At 42.6% G+C, this 16,318-nt stretch overlaps 3 protein-coding genes across 5 annotated transcripts; 2 read left to right on the plus strand and 1 right to left on the minus strand.

The window, feature by feature from the left end:
• On the minus strand, window positions 1,409-7,606 carry LOC8059157. Of its 3 annotated transcripts, XR_002451436.1 has the most exons (6): window positions 6,690-7,606; window positions 6,481-6,573; window positions 5,617-5,969; window positions 4,980-5,089; window positions 4,499-4,600; window positions 1,666-1,976 (listed from the first exon to the last, which is right to left on the minus strand). XR_002451436.1 is itself a non-coding variant. In XM_002458330.2 (4 exons), exons 1-3 carry the CDS (start codon window positions 7,059-7,061, stop codon window positions 5,637-5,639), a joined length of 798 nt encoding a protein of 265 aa, XP_002458375.2. In that variant the 5' UTR covers window positions 7,062-7,602; the 3' UTR covers window positions 1,409-1,976; window positions 5,617-5,636. The 3 variants fall into 3 exon arrangements, 1 of the variants encoding a protein (XP_002458375.2); XR_002451435.1 differs by lacking the exon at window positions 4,980-5,089 and having other exon boundaries at window positions 1,536-1,976; window positions 6,690-7,605; XM_002458330.2 differs by lacking the exons at window positions 4,499-4,600; window positions 4,980-5,089 and having other exon boundaries at window positions 1,409-1,976; window positions 6,690-7,602.
• Window positions 4,494-5,084, plus strand: LOC8059156. The gene is made up of 3 exons (XM_002456178.2): window positions 4,494-4,579; window positions 4,668-4,720; window positions 4,957-5,084. Exons 1-3 carry the CDS (start codon window positions 4,516-4,518, stop codon window positions 5,062-5,064), a joined length of 225 nt encoding a protein of 74 aa, XP_002456223.1. The 5' UTR covers window positions 4,494-4,515; the 3' UTR covers window positions 5,065-5,084.
• Window positions 9,516-12,798, plus strand: LOC8069766. Its single transcript, XM_002456179.2, has 3 exons — window positions 9,516-9,768; window positions 12,021-12,104; window positions 12,528-12,798. The coding sequence occupies exons 1-2, from the start codon at window positions 9,552-9,554 to the stop codon at window positions 12,101-12,103; spliced, it is 300 nt and encodes a 99-aa protein (XP_002456224.2). The 5' UTR covers window positions 9,516-9,551; the 3' UTR covers window position 12,104; window positions 12,528-12,798.

Genomic DNA, 16,318 nt, shown 5'->3' on the forward strand with positions numbered 1-16,318 from the left:
TCGTTGTCCGCAAGTTGCCCCTCTTGCCGCTTGCTCCCCTGATTCCTGGTGCAGATGCAGCGCAAGAGTAGGCAGCAAGAGCAGCAGCCTGTACGATGTATACGTTGGTTGCTTGTGTTGCGATGGCCGGACGCGGAGGAGGCAGCAACAGCAGCAGCCTGTATGTGGTGCTGGGCGTGGCCAGCGACTGCTCCGACGCTGACCTGTGCAGCGCCTACCGCAAGCTCGCCATGGTCGGTGATCTCCTTTGTTTTCTCTGCTTCCATTTGTCCTGTCTGGGTTTAGGGTTTAGGGTTCAAAGATTCGTCCTCCAGGCTCAAAGATTCCGACTCTGTTAATCCGCGCAGAACAACAGCAAGGGGGAGAGTCTGGAGGACCTGCAGCGGCAGTTTGAGGAGCTGTTCCTGAGGCCGTCGCCGTCGTCCTTCTGGTGGGTATTCTCCTCTGCTATCTGGTCTGCATCCTTGGATCGCTTTGCTAGGACTCCAGAATTCTCGTCGGCGTAGATGCTCCTGGACCTGGGCTGGGCCACGCGCTCACGCCTGCTTCTGGCCAGGCCAGGCGACGGTGATAGGCTAGCAGATGGAGATCGCCGCGCTGAAGCAGCTACGCACGGCGGCTATGAGATCTCGGTGCTGAGCATATGAAGAGACAGTTGAACGGCGGTTGAAGGATGTGGGTCTCCTTTTCTATTTTACCAAGCCCAAATGCCAAACCATTGGAGATACAAGATTATTTCACTTGCCATTTATTTTAGCCACTTGTCAAAACACAAGATTTGGCAAATGCAATTTGGCAAACCATTGGAGATGCTCTAAGTGACATATCCATTGATCGCAAGACGTCTACCGTAACTTCATCAATCTTAAGATTTGCCGGTCCAATTTTATTCTTCGGATATGTATAGAGGTATGATGTGCTTGTGTACGTTTTAGGGTGAGTGTATGCTCGTGTGTTTGAGCGTCTATATCTTTACTGGTTCTTGAAAAAAAAATCTAGCCACACTCGGATACTTTATGGTGTGGCCCTTACTATAGCAACGCACAACATATATGCTAGTATTTTTAATATTAGTAAATGATATTATAAAACTAAAAACTTAATTCATTTTATATAATTAATGACATTAGTTTGATATGGTTGATTATGTTAATTTCAAATAATTTGACCATATATTGTAGCTTTTTATGTTAGTATCTTGTTAAAATAATTAGATGGATACTTATAAACAATATAAAGTTAAATGGATATCCGAATGCTATCCAAATTGTTTTAGTACTTAGGAATATCAGATCCATACCCATATCCAACCAAAAATATGGTAAATAATGACATTCATATCGCTTTCACGCATATCCGATGGTTTCACGCCCCTGCTCCCAGGGTGTCGATGAAAGGGGACGCAAACAATTCCAACCCCACTGCCTCCACGCCCGAATAGAATCATGCAAGGATGCTTACAAACTTTTCCGTGACAGAACAGGAGTGCACCCGTTATTTGGTCGGGCATATCAAAAGTTGAGTCTGGGATATGCTTGTTTCATAAAGGAGAAGCAAACCTTCACTGCGTAGATTCCTACCAAATGGGATCAATAACAAAGACAAAATGGTCCGTAAGGTTTATCAAAAAATCCTGATACGGAATGGCTACTGGTCCAGCTTTCATATAGTCCTCACTGCAGATCTTCATTTTAATGCATGCTTAAGCAATATGGTCTCCTGTTAGCACTGAAGCAACAAATACAACCGCCTAGACAGAAATGCTTCGTTGTCTTCGCTTTGTATTAATACTAAGATGCTATTGCAACACTTCTACATCTAGCACCTTGATTTCAAGCTTTCCGATTGATTACGCAATATATTTCAGAGAATTCTTGATCCCTCCCAACTGAAGAGTGTATAGTGTATACAACACGACTAAGCCCTCCAGGACCGCTTCCTTCTGAAAAGAGGCTCCCAGCTTGAGCTTTATGATCCTGCACATGCATAAATGTAATGATGTCAAATTAGAAGCCATAAGCATGGTGTCGTACATTAGTGATGTTAGCTTTGCTCCAATGGACCCAGTGATTTCTTGTGAGGAAAAGAAATCCCAAAATGGAATACCACAAAGACAGCATTAACAGTGACACACGAATATCCTGCTATCTCCCTATCAGAAATACAGGAGATAGAAAGTCAATCACCATCAGGGAACTGCCTGAAGGCAACAAAAGCTACCAGCATATGTCTTATGCAGCCTGAGCTGCATGAACTAGAAATTTACCTTTCACTTTTTTTTTTGAGTTTTAGGGCTCTGCCCCAGTCTTAGCATTAAGCAAAGACACAAAAGGTTCAGATACAGCATTCAGGTGGAATACACCTGTCCAGAAAGTATCCTTTCACAGGAATTCTAAAAAAAAAGTATGCATCTGAAAACTAAAAGGACTTTTAGCTAGGACATTCCGAACATGATACTCTTACACTATTCCAAAGTTTGCAACAAAGGCAGGAGATTGCTTTGAACTTCAGAAACACACATGTTGCTTTGCCCAAAACATGTTGTGCGAGAAACATATAAGATAGGGAGTTGCCTCAATGGCCAAAAGGAGGCTTCTAAATTTAAGTGAGAACAAATAAGTAACAATTGATAGTGCATTTGACTATTGTAATCTTATTAGTGCTATGGAGTGGTTAAGAACAATCGGACACCTCCTGTATGAAACAACCTTGGACAACTAAGCACTAAGCAAACACGATTATCACCATGCTTTTGCCTGGAGTCAATAAGAATGTGCAATCATTAGCTCGTGCGCCACATCCCTCCAACTCTGTTTGGAGTTTCTTATTTTTCTATAAGTAAAGAGCGGCTGTCAGGTACAAAAGTCTTCGTCAGTCTAAGTCAAATACTTGCACGGCAACCTATGCATTCTCACATATGTAACACCATTGAGGATATGGTATGATCCTGACATTTTCAGGTCACAATATATCCTCTTTGCATGTGCAGTCATGTTGTTCAAGACGACCTTTGTACGTGGTGTCACACAGCATGACAACAAGGTAGTGGGGTTTCCATTTTCTAAAATCCAGCCACACTTGGGCTGTGAACAACTAGTGGCTAGCCTATAGCAAAGTGGCGTCTCTGAAATTGGTTTCCTGTTGCTTGCATTTTACTCTCACAAAATCTCATAAGTGAACAAATAGGTCAACTTCATAGAGGTGCTCGCTGCCTAGGATGACATAATGAGCGGCCAACAACAAACCTGCATCTTGGTCGCAAGCTTCCTAATTTGCACAGTGGATATGTGCATGGTTAGGTCATAAATTCTCCCATAAAAAGGTGCATATGATACATAGCAGAAAGACAACCTAGACACGCAACGAGACAAATCCACAGAATATGTATGCGCATATGTCAATCCTATAAGCAGCACATGATAGGGAAGATCTCAAACAGGATCCCCCACAACCAAAATTAACCAGTAATTTTTTTCCTTTGATGGACGGGCCTTTTTTTATTAAGGTGGAAGAGCATTATTGTGTGTGTGTGGGGGGAGGGGGGGTACTATTGCACTTGCACTTGCAGTTCCCTCCATTTCCATTATGTTCCCTCACTCCACTATCCTCTTACAAACTGTGGCATAGCAGTCAGTGTGCACTCACTCCACTTACTATTCCAGATCCTTTTGCCATGCATTTAGCCATTTACCATACAATAGTGGGTGCACTGTATACACAGGTTATTTGATATATTGTCACTCAGATGCTCTGTTATTATACTAGTACAGCCACATTTTGGTTATCTGATAGATTTTGACTCTTAAATGGATGCTCCAATTTTATACTGATAGCAGATCTTCTTTTTGGTCATTTGATATAATTTTGACTTGTTAAAACAGATGTGCTGACTGTATAATAGTATTTCAAGTTTTGAACTACTGAAAAATTATAGCTAAATGTGATCCTGATAAGATGCAGAGTCCTGCCACAACAATTACTAGTATAGAAGCGTCAAGCCTGCCATGTAACCATCATTGCATCATCATCATCATCATCATTATAGAAAATGCTTTAATGCTCATAAAATAATAGAGATCCATAGAAGCTAATCTAATCATGCATTCATGACCAAAGAACTACAAGCATACCCGATGCTATGTAGCATTCCAAGACTAAGGTATCTTTTCATAATCTGGTACAAATCAGAAAGTAGAATACAAAAGACATAGAAAACATATCAACTACTAAAACATGATAGGTTTTAGTTTACTTTGGCCTTAGTTACTAGAAAGGCAGTACAACTTCTAAAGTAGCTTCTGCCAAGTGCCAAATGTAGTTGACCTTGTGCTGTGGGATGATGTGTTTCATCATAACCCTGTAGAGGAATCATTACTGGTAGGCCATACCTAATGTTACAACTTATTTTATTTTTAGCTGTCTCAGCCAGCATCCATGTATAAAAGGGGCAGAAGTGTGATATCTCGTCCCCATGAATCCTCCCAAGGCAATAACATACCGGTAGAAGAGAACAATATGCCTAAAGACACTTTTGCACTCGGTGTCATCCTTTTGATTCTTCTCTTCAATGTATCTGCAGGTATGGGGTTTGCTCTTGCTTCTGTGCAATATATTAATTGTTAGACCATTAATACCATACCTGAACATGTTCTTTTGTCTTAATGCAGGCCAAACTATAGTTGTCGAAAATGATAATGCTGTTACTGCAAGGTTGGCAAAGGTCTGTCAATTGTCCTCCTATGTTATTATTTAAATTTGAGATATAGAATCAGCAAAAAAATTATCATCACTATAGATAGTAATGGTTGAAAGAATCATATAGCAATATCTTATAGCTGACAATAATGATGAGGCCTGCTGAACCCTAAGATCATGTCAACAAATATCAGAATTTTTATGTTTAGGTTTCTTTGCTCATTAGGTTAATCAATGTATGCTTTTATCCTCTGAATACAGGGGCATAGCAGAAAGATTCTTACAGAGGTTCAGGATTATGATTACGGAGGGGCAAACTCTAGGCATGATCCACGCAGAAGGCCTGGGATTGGGGGCAGGAATGGCTAGACCACTAAGCTCCTTATTATACAATCTGCATATAATTGTGTGAAGACACGAATGGGGTTATATGAGGGAGATTATTCTCTTGCTACAGCAAACCCACGATACAAATATTTGGAACCCTGCTGTGTGTCTTTATGTATCCAATTGGAACAATGAGCCATATAGATATTTCGATCTGTCTATCCGAGAAACAGTCTAGCGGGATGAAGTTGAGACTAGCTCATATAAATGGCACCTATGTGTACTTTTTTTGGCACCCGAAAATGTGTACTGCTAATTGCTAAAGCTTTTTTTTTATAACATTGCTAAAGCATACTTGACTATTTGAGGCAGTGCATCATCCATTAGCTATTTTTGTGAGGTGATAAATGTAGCATGGTACTTATGTGTTCATCCATTTTTCTTCAAATTTTGACTAAACAGGCCCAGTTGCATGTCGATTGCCACCACACTCATCTCACAGGCACATGTTGATGAAACAGACAGACTGAAAAAGCAAAAGGAAAAACTGTACAAAAAAGAAACGACTGGTAGTAAATTGTCAAATGCACTTACCAAGTAGCACGTGATTTTACTCAGTTTCCTTCCTCTTTAATGAAATAAGGACCAGGCTTGATAGGATAAGGATAAAGGTAACCCTCAGGCCGAGAAAACCCAGCTTCATTCATGCGGTCACTGAGAACATGCAGTATAGGCTTCTTCAACCCATATTCATGCCTGTTCTTCTCAAGATAGGCATTAGCTTCTTCAGCCACCTCCATGGTGAACGCAAATCTATTCTCTTGAGATAACATCAGCTGATTAATGTCCAGGCATATGATCTTCCCATTCTCCCTTACTTTTCTCACCTTCTCTTCTAAGAAAGGGATACGATCCAACTTGTAACGCAACATGTCATCTTCTTTGGTCTGCAAGTATGATATATAGTTAAGTGTGATGCGTAGATGAAGGTCAGTAAACGTTGTGAATTCAAAAGGGTGATAAAAGATTGCCCCACGCACATGACCAAAGACAGACGTGACTTCTACAGAAATTTGATTGCAATTTGTATTCTGTTGTTTGCATAAACAACTGTGGCATGCCATACTTGTGCCTGTCTGTTCACTTAAATGAACCAATGGTGAATAAGGCTACATTGTTAACCCAAAAGAGAAGTGGAATTGTCACTCAGAACAGCTAGTACTGTGTGCTGATGTCTTGGAACTATAGCACCGATGATGCTTTTCAGGACTCCTAAATTGCTAAACATAACTTTTCATCCTTATAACCGCAAATGGGGAAAAAAAAACCTATATCTCTCGCCCTCAAATCTTGTATAGAAAATTTGATAGCAAACTTCTCCTTCTAGCGTGCTATTTGGCTACCATACCGAGTGAGATAAGTATGAAATCCCAAGCATTGTTTGGCTGATGCAAATACCAGTTTCCGACGACGCCACACTCGCCGCCCGCTGCTGGCCCGCCCGTCCCCACCTCCGCTACTGCTCCCGGAGTCACTATTGCTCTTCTTCTTCTGCGAGAGAATGGAACAAAACAAAGCAAAACAAGGGCAAGTGTGTGTGAATTGGGGGAGGAGTGGGAGGAGAAACAACGAGAGACGGAGGAAGTTAGCTCCGGTTGTGCGTCTACCTGGGCTCTCATGGAGATGGTGGCGCCGCTGCGGCCGACGCTCCTTCCTGCTCGCGCGGAGAAGGGGAAGCCGGCGGCCAGGTGGCTGCCGTGGTGGTGCGGAGCGGCGACGAAGGAAGCCATTGCCATAGCCATTTTGCAGGAGAGGTAGCCGAGCCTCTCACGGTCCCACTCCCACACCTCATCTGGTTCCCGAGCGGTTTTGGCGTTGGCTGCTGGTGCTGGGCTGCTGGCAGACGGCACGGGTCCATTGGGCCTAAAGTGATCAGACCGCGAGAGTTTCCCTTGGGTTGGCCCACGGCGGTGTCGTGCTGGGACCATGGGCCGGACGAAAAGGACCCTGAGAAAAAAAAAACAAAAAACTACCAGCATCGAAGGGGTCGCGCTCAAGATGGGGGTGGTGCGGTTCGACCCACCGGTTCAGCAAACCGGACCAAAAAAGAGATTCTATTGGGCTCCATATTCAACCCACTAAACTGCTTTGGATCTGCGAATTAGATACCCTCAAACCTTAGGGTCGAGTGGTTCGACCCACTCCTGCCTCCCGTCCGTGTGGCGGCGGCGCAGAGCTGGAGGTCCGGGAGCAGCGGCACGCGCGTCTCCTCGACCTTAGCGGCGAGCGCGACGCAGGCGATGGCGGCGAGGCGCGCCATCCAGCGTTGGTCGCCGAGCCGGAGCGCGCCCCCGTGAAGGAAGCAGCGGTCGAGTAGGCGGCGGCGAGCGCGGAGAAGCCCAGCTGCGCCACCGCGCGTGACGCCCAGCCGACCGCAGCCTCCCGGCCCGCCGCGCCGCCGTACCCGTCCTCCTCCCCCTCGCTCGCCAGCACCACCCCCTCCTTGGCCCGGAGCGCCTCGAACAGCGCCGGACGCTCGTCGTCAAGAGCCGCCGGCTGCTGATGTTCGTGCTGATCCGGCCACTGCTCGTCTGCACCAGTGCCGGCCCTAAGGGGTGGGCAGCAGGTGCGACGGCCGAGGGCCCAAGCGGGATGGGGGCCCAAGCCCAAATATATAAGATCTCATATCCTTTAGTTATAGTCCATTAGAACTTAGGATTAACGAGAAGGTGCGGCGGCTCATTAGCAAAAGAAGTTTTTTGGAGACGGCGAGACGTAGGTACGCAGTACCAATAAGATCACCACACGATTAGCATCATCAGCATCGATCACCAACGTTCCGACGCTCGAGTTCCAGAATCCAGACGACGACAGTTCTAGATGTCGACTAGGCAGTTGACTAGCAAAGGCAAAGCCTTATGTCCTTGTGTCCTTTTTGTAATTTGTGAATCTTGATTCTAAATCAATTTACATCTAAATTGTATAGGTCCTAGGTTTTTTCTTTGTTCAATTTTGTCTAGTACTCCCTCTCCCCAAAAAGAGTGACATTTTTTACTTTTAGAAATCATGTTTGACCGTTCGTCTTATTCAAAAATTTTATGTAAATTATAAAATAAATAAATCATTAGTAAAGTATCTCTAATGATAAAATAGGTCTCAACAAAATATATAATATTTATGTAAAAAATTTGAATAAGACGGATGATCAAACAAGATATCTGATAGAGGGAGGGAGTACTTTGTACTCATAGTTATGTTTTGAATAAAACGACACTCTTTTGGTGACGGAGGGAGTACTTTGTACTCATAGTTATGTTTTTCTTAGAAAATTAGAACGTTTGAGCTTATCTACTAAATCTATCAGTCATTCAACAGTGTTTTTCTCTCGTAATAAATCAATAAACAGTACTTTCAGTTATAGCTTTTTATACAAGCAAATAGACCTTATATAATATAAGATTTTATGATCTACAAGGGCCATCACACGATAAATTCGCCAGAGGACCCTCATAATCATAGGACCGGCACTGGTCTGCACCCTCGCCGGGTTCTTCGTGGTATAGATCGAGGTGCTCCTCCGGGCAGTACAGGGGTCGAACAGCGCGGCAAAAGCTGCCATCTCTTGCTGCACTGGGAGAGGTACCGTACGCCCGATGGAGAGAGAGAGCGAGCTATGGGAGAGCTCAGGCGGGGACGGCGGCGGAGGAAGAGGAGAGCAGCTGCAGCGGCATCTCCTCCATGGCGTGAGGTTGCTTGCAGCTGGGAAAAATTTGTCCTTTTTTCTCGGTCTTTGGCGTGGCGTGGGGAGTGACGGGGCCAAGTCAGGAGATTCCAAAGTGGAGAGGGAAGACTGTGGTTTACAATGAGATAGAGAGGGACTGGAGGAGGGAGGAGGGAGGAGCGAGAGAGTGTCACACATGCAGCACAGCAGCTTCTTTATTGCCGTGACGTGACGTGCATTAACTCCAGCAGGTGCACTTGCTTGTCTACACATACCATTGCTTGTCTACACATACCATTGCTTGCTTGGTCCGTATGTGTATATATGGCCGTGTTTGGTTCCACCAACTAAATTTTAGTTAGCTAAACTTTAGTCACTTTAGTAGCTAAAGTTCCAAACACATTGACTAAGGCCTTGTTTAGTTTCAAAAAATTTTGCAAAATCGACACTGTAGCACTTTCGTTTGTATTTGACAAATATTGTCCAATCATGGACTAATTAGACTCAAAAGATTCGTCTTGTCAATTTCGACCAAACTGTGTAATTGGTTTTTATTTTTGTCTATATTTAATACTCCATACATGCATCTAAAGATTCGATGTGACGGGGAATCTGAAAAATTTTGCAAAATTTTCTGGGAACTAAACAAGACCTAAAAGTAGCTAAAATAGTTTAGTTCTATTAGTCACCCAAGAGTAGCTAAAATAATTTTAGCTAGCTAAAATTTAGTTGGTGGAACCAAACAGGGCCATAGTGTGGGTCGAACCATGATATCCATTGGTGCACCGAGGGTCAGAAATTTACTTAAATGGTTTGGCCGGTGCTCCATTTGACAACAAATGGATCAATGGATCGGTTACGGTTCGATCACGGTTCGATCCAAGGCAGCCAATCCCCATTCCCATCCCCATCTCGGCGAAGAACAGGAGCAACCGAAGCAGCAGCGATGGGCGCGATGGGGAGGCTCAGGATCTTCGTGGCGCAGGAGCCGGTCGTGGCGGCCTCCTGCCTCATCGCCGGCTTCGGTAACTCTCTTCCCACTTCCCCAGTCACGCCTTCAGCACGAATCCTTGATCCACTGCTCTGTAGCCTTATGTGTGTGCATTAGTTCATTACTCTACTACAACCTGGCCTCCCGGATGCAGGTTGCGCTTTTACTCTTCTGCCACTTAAATCTGTTTCGTGTTAGATGCTTTAGGATGTTCCTTAGTTTGTTGTGCGTATGCGGAATTCTAGATTACTGAGTAGCATCAAGCGGGGAAGCCTCGCATGGGAGATTCGGGTGATATAATACTGATTAATGAACAATAAACTTCACTTTGAACTTGAAATAGAAGAGCCGAACATAGTTGTGTTCTTCAGGTATGTTAGATCACAATGCTTGCTCTGTGACTCTAGGCATGGCAAGTATTCCAGCATGACTTGTGACGAGCGGGGTTTTGAAGCATGTTCTTATTTATTTATTTTTAGAAAAGACGGCAAAAGCTTTGCCGCGGGTTTTATCAGACAATAGGAAATAAAAAAGAACTGTAAAAAAAAACTTACAAACAGACAGTCACGCCCCAAAGACGGCTAAACGACTCATAGCAAAACCAAACAGAAGGCATGCACTGTCCAAGAACACAACTCTCGTCAAATCGAAACAGGACTAGTTGATTCAGATAGATACTAGTTGCATTTTATGCTGGTACCATGAATACAGCTCATAACAGCAGGGTACCACAGTTAATTATGTGTTCTCAATCAATTCTTTAAGATGGTTCGTTTTTCAGATGAACATATTATGACCTTTTTCTGCCTCGACTGGCAAGGTGATTTCCTTCATACACTCTAAAAGTGCTTGTCCAGTAGCTCTAGGTGTGTTAGTTGACCTTATACGCTGTTGCTGGTGACGGTTGTAGTATGTTATTTTGTGCATTGGGACCTGATTGCCATTTGGGAATAAATGATGTGTATCAACATTGCATCTAATAATAGTTATGTAGTTTCTAAGTGCAAAGTGGCAAATTTCTTTTTTCATCTATTCTATTGATGTGTCCTCAAAAAAATTCCTTTCTGATGGTGATTTCTCATATACCAGTCATACTTCTTTGCTGTCTTATTTGACTTGATGCTTGCTCTTTCTTTATCTGTCGTGAAAAACTGAAAACTTCTAGCAAAAGTCAGGAATGAACCTCCCCCCCACCCCCACCCCCCACAACCCCCCCCCCCCACCCCACCCCACGCGCGCGCTTTGGAGGCTATGTCGATTAACAATTCAACTTGACTCTAAACTTGTCGTTATCCACATGATCATGCTTTTAAGTCATCAGGCATCTTTATCTTTCATGCTGATGTGTCCCCCCCCCCCCCCCCACACACACACACAAAAAAAATAAAACAAAAAAATGTATCCTCCTATGCTAATTAGCCAGTGTAGCATGCATTTTTCTTAATATTTGATCATACGACTACATTTAGTTCATTCAGAGATATTTGATCAAAGGTACCTTTGTTCAAGGGAAATTATCTGAAATGCAACTTGTTTTGCTTTGAGGTCTTACTCTGCTATCTTCTCGGACCAAGAAAATAGAAACTGCTTGGCACTGCATATTAGAACTCATCAAAGGTCGATTTGCATCATTCAACAACAACAACAAAGCCTTTTAGTCCCAAGCAAGTTGAGGTAGGCTAGAGTTGAAACCCAACATGAGACCCTAGTCACGGTTCAGGCACGTCAACCCTAACAATCTCTATTTGCATCATTATGCTCAAAAAAAGGAATGAGAGAAACTCTGATAGAAAAATATTGGAAAGGAAATACTTGTAACATGAATCTGATTCCATGCAGTAGTCGGGAATTCTTGACAGTATCTAGCTACAACAACCTATTCTTCCTGAATATCCTTATTCTAGGACATAGAATTTCCTGCTCTCCACAGTGCCTGGCCCCTGGGTACTGGCTGTCTGGCTCTTACTGCTTTTCCATTGAACATCATGACAAGTTTCCATTGTCTATGTTTCTTTGCTTTTTTCGCAAACATGCAAACTGCATGTGTTTCATTAAGAGTGTATCCTTGATCACTTGGGTATGGTCCAAAGATATTGTCATTTGGCTTTAAAAGGTTGACACTTGTTATGCATGAGTTACAGTTAGCATGTTCAGCGATTTTAAAGTTATTTTATTCTGTAAAAAATGTATACAAACAAGGTTGATATTTGTTGTGCACAAGTCATTTACCAAACTGATGTATTCCAGGGCTTATCATTGTTGTTATCTTTCCCCCCTTAATTTCAGGTCTTTTTCTTCCAGCCGTTGTCAGGCCCATCTTGGATTCTTTTGAGACTGCCAAACAAGTTCCCCCAACGAGCTCTAACTAATGTATGCAACTTTATCCGTAACATATTCAATTTGTCACACTGAAAATGAAGTGTTTTATCTTGATGTACCAAACTAATGGCTTAGCGTCACCATTTTTTCACTGAGATCAAGTTGTATAATGCTGTCTATTTCCCAATTTTGTCATGCCTGTTATGTGTCATTAAAAGTCTTCTTCCTAGGATTTTTTTTTCCTGCACAATACCATGCCTGAGAAGAACCTTATAGCATAGCTAGTAGATCAAAATGAATGGTCCATGATATGTTCAGAACATTATACATCATAATTCACCTACACCTAGTTTCTCTATTTTCTACTTTAGACTCAAGAATCTTGGCATGAGCCGGATTGTGTTCTTTTATGCTGTTTATAGGCTATCTAGTTCTTTTTGTACAGTACTAACTACTTGCCCTTTGTCGCTGCAGATGATTACTGGTGTCACTGTAAAGAAATAAGAGTTATTTGAAATGTTCCCTCTATCTTGTTTTGGACTTGTGGAGCTGTGGTGTTGCTACTCGGTTTTGGACCATGATGATGAAGCAACGCTATTTTCACGTGCATTTGATGTTTTACAGGAGTTCAAAGACTAGCACCAATCGACATATGTTTGTTAAAATAATGACCGCAGCCAAAAAGATTTTTTCAGCACACAGTGGTAATTAAAATGATGAGCCTTAGTTGCAGTCTGAATATTTATTTTTTCTTTTCTCTGGTTAAGGCACATAGAGATAACTGTCGGTAGGGTGATAATAACCTTATAGGGAGCCAGATGTTTGAGCGAGATGGTTTTGTCCAGTCTAGCTTTGAAGTTTGAATTGTTGAAAATTTTTTGTTGACGTTGATCTTAGGCCTTGTTTAGTTTGGGAAAAATTTTGGATTTCGTCACTGTAGCACTTTCGTTTGTTTGTGGCAAATATTATCCAATCATAGACTAACTTGGATCAAAAGATTCGTCTCGTGATTTATAGGTAAACTACGTAATTAGTTTTTGTTTTTGTCTATATTTAATGATTCATGCATGTGCCGTAAAATTCGATGTGATGGGAAATCTTAAAAAATTTTGGAAACTAAACAAGGCCTTATTGTACCTTGTGAGCTTTTTATACGGGTCACCAGTCTGTTCAATCATGGATTCTGTGGTCCTTGAAAACGTCGCTTGGACTGCGGCATCTGTTCATAGTCAATCAGCTTTTAGATCCGTGGGCTTCATTTTTCAAAAAAATAAACAGTGAACTTTTTGCTTGTCCATAAAAAACAGAACAATTTGGGATATCAACCTCCTTCCCTGTGTAATCCTGAATCTTTACCTCCACCTAATTTCGTTTAGGAAGATGTCCATAGATATTCTTAACGTCGTGTTTGGATAATTTACCTCAATCCACATGTGTTAGGGTGGATTATGGTGAAATTTAGTTCAGGTTGTACTCTAATTCACTCTAACACATGTACACTCATACGAATCCGACTACATCTAAATAAGGACTAAGAAAAGTGAAGACGTATATAGATCTGTCATACGTGCAGGCATGATCCATCCACGCGTGTGCCTAACCAGCGCTAGGAAATCTAACGCCTGAGATGGCTAAGGCAACTTTGCCTGGACATCAATCTAAACAGGTCCTAATAGCAGTCTCATGTGTGCTAGCAATAGCACTGCGAGATTTCAGGGCACATATGTCACGTGCGCGCTAAGAAATCCAGATTCGTCTGGCGGCTGAAATTGAGCACGTTGGCTAATGAGAGGAGCCTGGCTGAGACCCTGAGTGCAAGTGCCTGCTCAGTGCTCACCCCTACAGCAGCAGCAAATGTGGATGATCGTGCGACGAACGTATCGACCATTTGATGCCGATGGAGATGGACTAAAGAAGGTTGTGTGACATGTACTCGGGACGACGCGTGAGAAGGATTCTGCAATCCTGAGTAGGCTTTGACTTCTATATCTGTAATAATATTAATTAGTACGTATTCCTTCCGTCCCAAAAAGAATGTCATTTTAGAATTTTAGAAATCTTATTTGATCATTCGTCTTTTTTTCCATAAATATTATATATTTTGTTATGACTTATTTTATCATTAAAGATACTTTTCTAATGATTTATTTATTTTTTTTAATTTAAAAATTTGAATAAATGAACGGTCAAACATTATGTCTAAAAGTTAAAAACGTTGCTCTTTTGGGGACGGAGTGAGTACTATATAAAAGCTAGTCAGCTTTGTACTCATTGCATTGCGCTTTATTCTTTTGATTTGATCGGAATTTCTGACTCTTATTTTCTTGCCCCTTAATACCAGAGTAACTTTATAATTTATAAAAATAAAATGCGTAAAGCTCGTTTTCTTTTTATCAACTGCTAGCGGTAATTTACACGACGGATTTCATTTCTTCAGTCCCATATGTTCATAGATATCCATGCATGTGGCCATGCATGTACGGACACGATCTGTTCAGCGTCCTTCTCTCCTTGGCAAAGATTGTCATAGATCCATGCATCTACAAACAGGTCTCCTGAGGCTATACGAGTCTTCCGGCCACGAATTTCACGTGCTCGACACGGATAATGCAGGTTCGGATGGTGGAAGAAACGAGCACGGATAAAAGCGTTGGCTATAATCGAATGGGACTGAAGAAAGTACCTGCTCGCGTACAGCAACACCAAACATGCATGGATGATGATTCGATGAATGGTTCGCGGCCTCTCCGATGAGGTGTGTGGAATAAGACAGAGAAATCGACTGGACAAGGCTCCGTGAGATGTACCGCACGCGTATGGCTGATAAATCCAACCACAGTACGTACATGAGTACATTGGTAGTACTAGTACCATGCTAAAGTTGCCTTCATCACACTTCACGGCACACGTCACAAAAGCTCACAGGATGTATACGTCATGAACACGAGAGGCCTTGACAGGGAAAGAAAAAGCATCATATCGCGCCTTTTATGTCTTATTTAATTTTTTTATGTCACATCAGATGTTTTATGAGATGTCGAAAAAATATTAAGATACTAATTAAAAAAACTAATTATGTAACTCATCGGAAAACAGTAAGACGAACTTATTAAGCCTAATTAACCTGTTATTAATACATGTGTGTTACTGTAGCAATTATGTCTAATTATAAACTAATTAGACTTAAAAGATCCGTCTCGCAGTTTCCATACGAACTATGCAATTAGTTATTTTTTATTTATATTTAATACTTCATGCATATATTTGAACATTCGATGGATGTGAGTAAAAAGTTTTTGGGTGAGAACTAGGCCTTGTTTATAGTTCATGAAAATTTTTTAGTTCAGCTGCTATAGTACTTTCGTTTGTATTTACGTAGCAATTATTATTCAAGCATGGACTAACTAGGTTCAAAAAATTTGTCTCGTAAATTACATACAAACTATGTAATTAATTATTTTTTATCTATATTTATTTTTTATGCGTTCAAAGATTTGATGTGACGAAAAAATTTTAAAAAAATTGGGAACTAAACAAGGCCTAAACAGGCTGAAAATAGCTCAAATGAACCGTTGGCTTCTTTCACTGAAGTGTGTACGAGTACGTGGAGGAGAGAGAGCCCAAATGTTTGTAGCAGCGAAACAGCTGTAGCATTGTGTCTGTTTGTCGTCCCACTGGCTGTTGGCCGCCAGCCGGTGCGCCTCCAATCCAATGCCCGTCCGTGTGTGCGCGTGTCAGTCACCGGCCAGGGCCAGACGGCCGCGGGTATTGTTGGTGTGAGTTCACCGAATAGGGACGATTGCGACTGCGCACGCGGCGCTGTCGGGGCGAATAGGGACGATTGCGCCCCCGATCGCTGTCACTGACTCCCTTCGGTTTCTGGAAGCCGGCCTGGCCTGGTCACTCATGCCATGCGCTGCGGCGTAGTACGTCCATCCATCCGCCTCCGACTTGCATCGTTTCGTGACTGGATGCAGTGCACCAAAATGGCCACCCCTGATGAACGCCTCACGTGTCCAACGTCTCCAACCGCAAAGTGGCACATGTGGTATATTGTATTGCACCTCCGGCTTCAATTCCTGGGGACCTGCCGGACCGCGCGCGGTACTATGGGTGCCGCAACGAGGCGTGCGTGCATGCACCTTGCCAAGTTTCCATGGTATGGTAAGCGCGCATCGGCCTTCGATGACTCTTGGGGGAACTTAATATTAGCTAGAGACAAACAAAATCACAGAATCAGATCATGGCATGGCACGCGAGACAAA

This window comes from Sorghum bicolor, chromosome 3, assembly GCF_000003195.3.
Source record: "Sorghum bicolor cultivar BTx623 chromosome 3, Sorghum_bicolor_NCBIv3, whole genome shotgun sequence".
Classification (NCBI taxonomy): Eukaryota; Viridiplantae; Streptophyta; class Magnoliopsida; order Poales; family Poaceae; genus Sorghum; species Sorghum bicolor.

What these genes read in the sequence shown, in the direction of transcription:
- LOC8059156 (XM_002456178.2), top strand. Translation starts at nt 4,516, where the DNA reads ATGCCTAAAGACACTTTTGCACTCGGTGTCATCCTTTTGATTCTTCTC. An exon ending in TCTCTTCAATGTATCTGCAG is followed by an intron (nt 4,580 to 4,667) that starts GTATGGGGTTTG and finishes GTCTTAATGCAG; the next exon opens with GCCAAACTATAGTTGTCGAA. An exon ending in TTACTGCAAGGTTGGCAAAG is followed by an intron (nt 4,721 to 4,956) that starts GTCTGTCAATTG and finishes CTCTGAATACAG; the next exon opens with GGGCATAGCAGAAAGATTCT.
- LOC8059157 (XM_002458330.2), bottom strand. Translation starts at nt 7,061, where the DNA reads ATGCTGGTAGTTTTTTGTTTTTTTTTTCTCAGGGTCCTTTTCGTCCGG. An exon ending in CCATCTCCATGAGAGCCCAG is followed by an intron (nt 6,574 to 6,689) that starts GTAGACGCACAA and finishes ATTCTCTCGCAG; the next exon opens with AAGAAGAAGAGCAATAGTGA. An exon ending in TGTGGCGTCGTCGGAAACTG is followed by an intron (nt 5,970 to 6,480) that starts GTATTTGCATCA and finishes TCATACTTGCAG; the next exon opens with ACCAAAGAAGATGACATGTT.
- LOC8069766 (XM_002456179.2), top strand. Translation starts at nt 9,552, where the DNA reads ATGGTTTGGCCGGTGCTCCATTTGACAACAAATGGATCAATGGATCGG. An exon ending in CTGCCTCATCGCCGGCTTCG is followed by an intron (nt 9,769 to 12,020) that starts GTAACTCTCTTC and finishes CCTTAATTTCAG; the next exon opens with GTCTTTTTCTTCCAGCCGTT.